We start from the raw sequence: 3,359 nt of genomic DNA, 5'->3' as shown, positions 1-3,359 counted from the left end.
GGGAGGAAGGAAAGGAGAGAAGGACATAAAGACTAAGTACAGGCAGAAGGAAGAGAAAGAGAAAGAGAAGAAAGGAGGAAAGATAGATAGAAGGAGGAGAAGATAGAAAAGATTATGAGAGGAGGAGGAGAGAAGTTGAAAGATAGGAGATAAGGAAGGAATGAGGTAAAAAGTAACTACAGGAAGAAGGGAGAAAAAAAGAGGGAGGAGGGGGGAGGGGGGAGGAGGGAGGAGGAGGGAGGAGGGAGGGAGGAGGAGGGAGGAGGAGAGGGGAGGAGAGGAGGGAGGGAAGGAGGGGGGAAGCCTGTCCTGTTATGGCAGAGCAGCTCGGGGTTGCTCGATTGCATCATCGCAGGATAAGCCTTCTATAAATAGGATGACGTCACCCCCTCTCCTCCTCCCCCCCCCCCCCCCCTCCCTCCCCTCTCTAGTAAAGCATTCCTGTCTGCGTCATCACGTCACGCCTCCTTCCCTTTCAGTATAAGAGCGGGTGATGCAACGGGCAGGACACAAGCGCAACTTTAAGACACGAGAGAGCAAAGAGAGAGAGAGAGAGAGAGAGGAGCGACTTTACAAAAAGAAAACAACACACCGGAGATCTACACTTTTTTACTTCATCTGAACAGCCTCCCAAAGCTTTAAGAGGTAGGTTACAGCTTTATTTTATTTTATTTTATTCATGGGTTTATTATAAAGAGAAATAGCAGCGAGGCAGCGGAGGTTTTGTCTCCCGGTCAGCAGCGCGGAGAAGTGCCGGTGTGCCGGTGCGTCCTCCTCCGCGGCGGTCCCGGGACTGCGATCCAAACTTTTTACACTAAACACGCTTCTTGTCTTGTTAGAATCAATGAAAACAGGTAAAATAAAACCTTTAAATGCAATTTGTAGCTTTTATTTGTGATGTCTTTTTCATTTATAACACTTTTGAGATGTGTTTCTCTCTTGAATGTTCGCCTCTGCTCGATCTCTGTTGGGATATTATAATAATAATAATTTTGTTTAAATACGAACTTGCGAGATTATATTTGAGTTTTTAATGGATGTTTTTATTTATTTATTCCAATGTATGTGTTTTAAAGCGTTTTGCGAGTTAAACTTGAGTTCATTGAGTTCGTTTTCCTAACTTTTTGGAGGTGATTTTGAGAGATGTTAAGGTTTAATCAAGATTGAAAACAACTGCAATATATTCTTAGACACATTTTTTTAAAAGATAAGATCATAAATAACAATTAAATGACTCAAAATCAAAACCAAAACAAAACCCACCTCACCGAATATGCTGTATATGAAATAAATCGATCTTCTATTAAGTTTAATTATATAGAACCTAACTATAAGACTCAATGACAATAATATAGAAGAATAACTTTATTTTTTATATGTATTAATATTAACTTAACGATCCAGTGCATCCAGTGTAACATCGCGTGCCTGTATTATACCAAAGTGTTTGTTTTGGCTTTGGTCTCACTGAGCTGACGCAAACATTATAATCATCTTATCACACAGTCGGTCATAATTCTCCATGATGAGTCAGTGTGCTCTGTTTAAATGACAAACATCCACACCTATTAATGATTCTCTGGTTTTAATTGTTCATGGCTTTTTTCCAAAAGACAAAAAGTCAACTTGACATGATGACATTGTTTTATCTAAACAAGTGTCATAATCATTTTATTACAGTAGCTTATTGTATAGTTGTGCTACTTCATATTAAGATAAACCTTTTCCTGCTATGTTTTATTGTATTTTAATCATTTATTGTATATTATTTTAAATTATTTGCAGTGTTTTTGTATTTTTGTGTATTTTTTTATACCTCTAGAATACTTTTGTGAACTTTATTTTGTTAAGTTCCCCCCTTTTTTTCTTTTAAACTGTATTATTTGTATTTATTATGTGTCTATCTTAATAAAAACTGACTCCCAAAGCAGTGACTGTGACTAACATGTTACTTATCTTGTGTTTTTTTCCAGAATGATGCTGCAGCACTCGGGTCCCTCGCTGGCTGACATCAGCTGCTCTGCCATGGTGCCCTGCCTCTCCCCGCCGGGCACGCTCACCCTGGATGACTTCACCAACTTCACACCCATCGTGAAAGAGGAGCTCCGGCTGGCCATCCAGTCCAAGCGGCTGTCCAACGGCCTCAGCGCCGACATCAGCTCGGACGGTGCCAGCTCCAGCTCGGACCGAGGCTTCGAGGAGCTCGGTCATTCCAGACCCAAGAGAGAGGTGAGAAGGATGGGAGAAGCACCTGCACTTTATTTTCCCTTTTTTTAAACATTCACTATGAAGTATGCAAGTAAAACATTTATTGACAGTTTATATCTTTTGCTTGTTTGTCAGGTGACAGGTGAGGAGCACGACAGGAGGAAGAGGAGGAGAGAGAGGAACAAGATCGCTGCCGCCAAGTGTCGCAACAAGAAGAAGGAGAAGACAGAATGTTTGCAGAAGGTACTTTTCAACTTTCATCAGTCTGAGCTTGTTTCACATTTTCACACACCAAAAAAAAAGTAACTTTGGATGAGAAATGTGTTGAAGAACTCATGTAATATGTGACATAAAAGGGTTGATGTTTCTGGATTGTAACAGGAAGTCTTGAAATGAGTTGAAGTTTTTGAGCTGTTTGAAGTACAAGATTTATTTTTTATGTCAAGATTTAGTTCTTAAATTTGTTTGAATGTGAAATCAGCAAACTGAATTTCATGGCTGATGGGGAGTTTATCAATTGTTGCTGGAGTTCAACCCTTTCTACCCAATTGCTGCTGCTTAAGAAACACATTTTAACCTTCTAGACACACCAAACCTTTAACTAACTACATTAACAGAAAAGCACAGTGTTGGATATTCCCATCTGACCCTTCTCTACTTTCTTTCCTCAGGAATCGGAGAAGCTGGAGAGTCACAACGCTGACCTGAAGGCTCAGATCGAGGAGCTGAAGCAGCAGAAGCAGCAGTTGGTCTACATGCTCAACCTGCATCGGCCCACCTGCATCGTCCGAGCCCAGAACGGCCAAACGCCCGAGGACGAGAGGAACCTCTTCCTCCAGCACATCAAGGAAAGCAGCTTACAACTCCAAAACCTCACCTCCTCCATCACCACGTGCACCTCTACTGTGGCGCCTCTGGACGCAGGACTTCTGTCGCTCGACCACATTCATTGCCCCGGTCATCAATAGGTGGTCAGTTCCCTGAGACTTACAAATCTTCCACCTGCTGCTACACATGTTGAGGCGCAGGGGGGGGGGGGAGGGGAGCCGCCACAAAGACTTATGACCCGAGAATGACAGTGAATTATGATGGAAGCCGCCTTTCTGGAGAAATCCAGGGTGTCATGCACCGTCCATAAAGCTGCTAGAGAG

General features: G+C 42.3%; 1 protein-coding gene across 1 annotated transcript in view; it reads left to right on the top strand.

Annotated features, from left to right (window-relative positions):
• Positions 1-540: 540 nt before the first annotated feature.
• Positions 541-3,359, top strand: part of atf3 (activating transcription factor 3) — a 3,820-nt gene continuing 1,001 nt past the window's right edge. Inside the window, exons 1-4 of the mRNA XM_062437489.1 lie at positions 541-645; positions 1,974-2,229; positions 2,344-2,451; positions 2,880-3,359. The exon at positions 2,880-3,359 is cut by the window's right edge and continues 1,001 nt beyond it. Of these exons, the coding sequence (XP_062293473.1) occupies positions 1,975-2,229; positions 2,344-2,451; positions 2,880-3,176 (660 nt within the window). The 5' untranslated portion in view covers positions 541-645; position 1,974 and the 3' untranslated portion in view covers positions 3,177-3,359. The remainder of the gene's footprint in view (positions 646-1,973; positions 2,230-2,343; positions 2,452-2,879) is intronic.

Source organism: Scomber scombrus, chromosome 17 (genome assembly GCF_963691925.1).
Source record: "Scomber scombrus chromosome 17, fScoSco1.1, whole genome shotgun sequence".
Classification (NCBI taxonomy): Eukaryota; Metazoa; Chordata; class Actinopteri; order Scombriformes; family Scombridae; genus Scomber; species Scomber scombrus.
The sequence above is the reverse complement of the archived record's forward strand: the minus strand, read 5'-3'. Positions and strand labels throughout refer to the sequence as shown.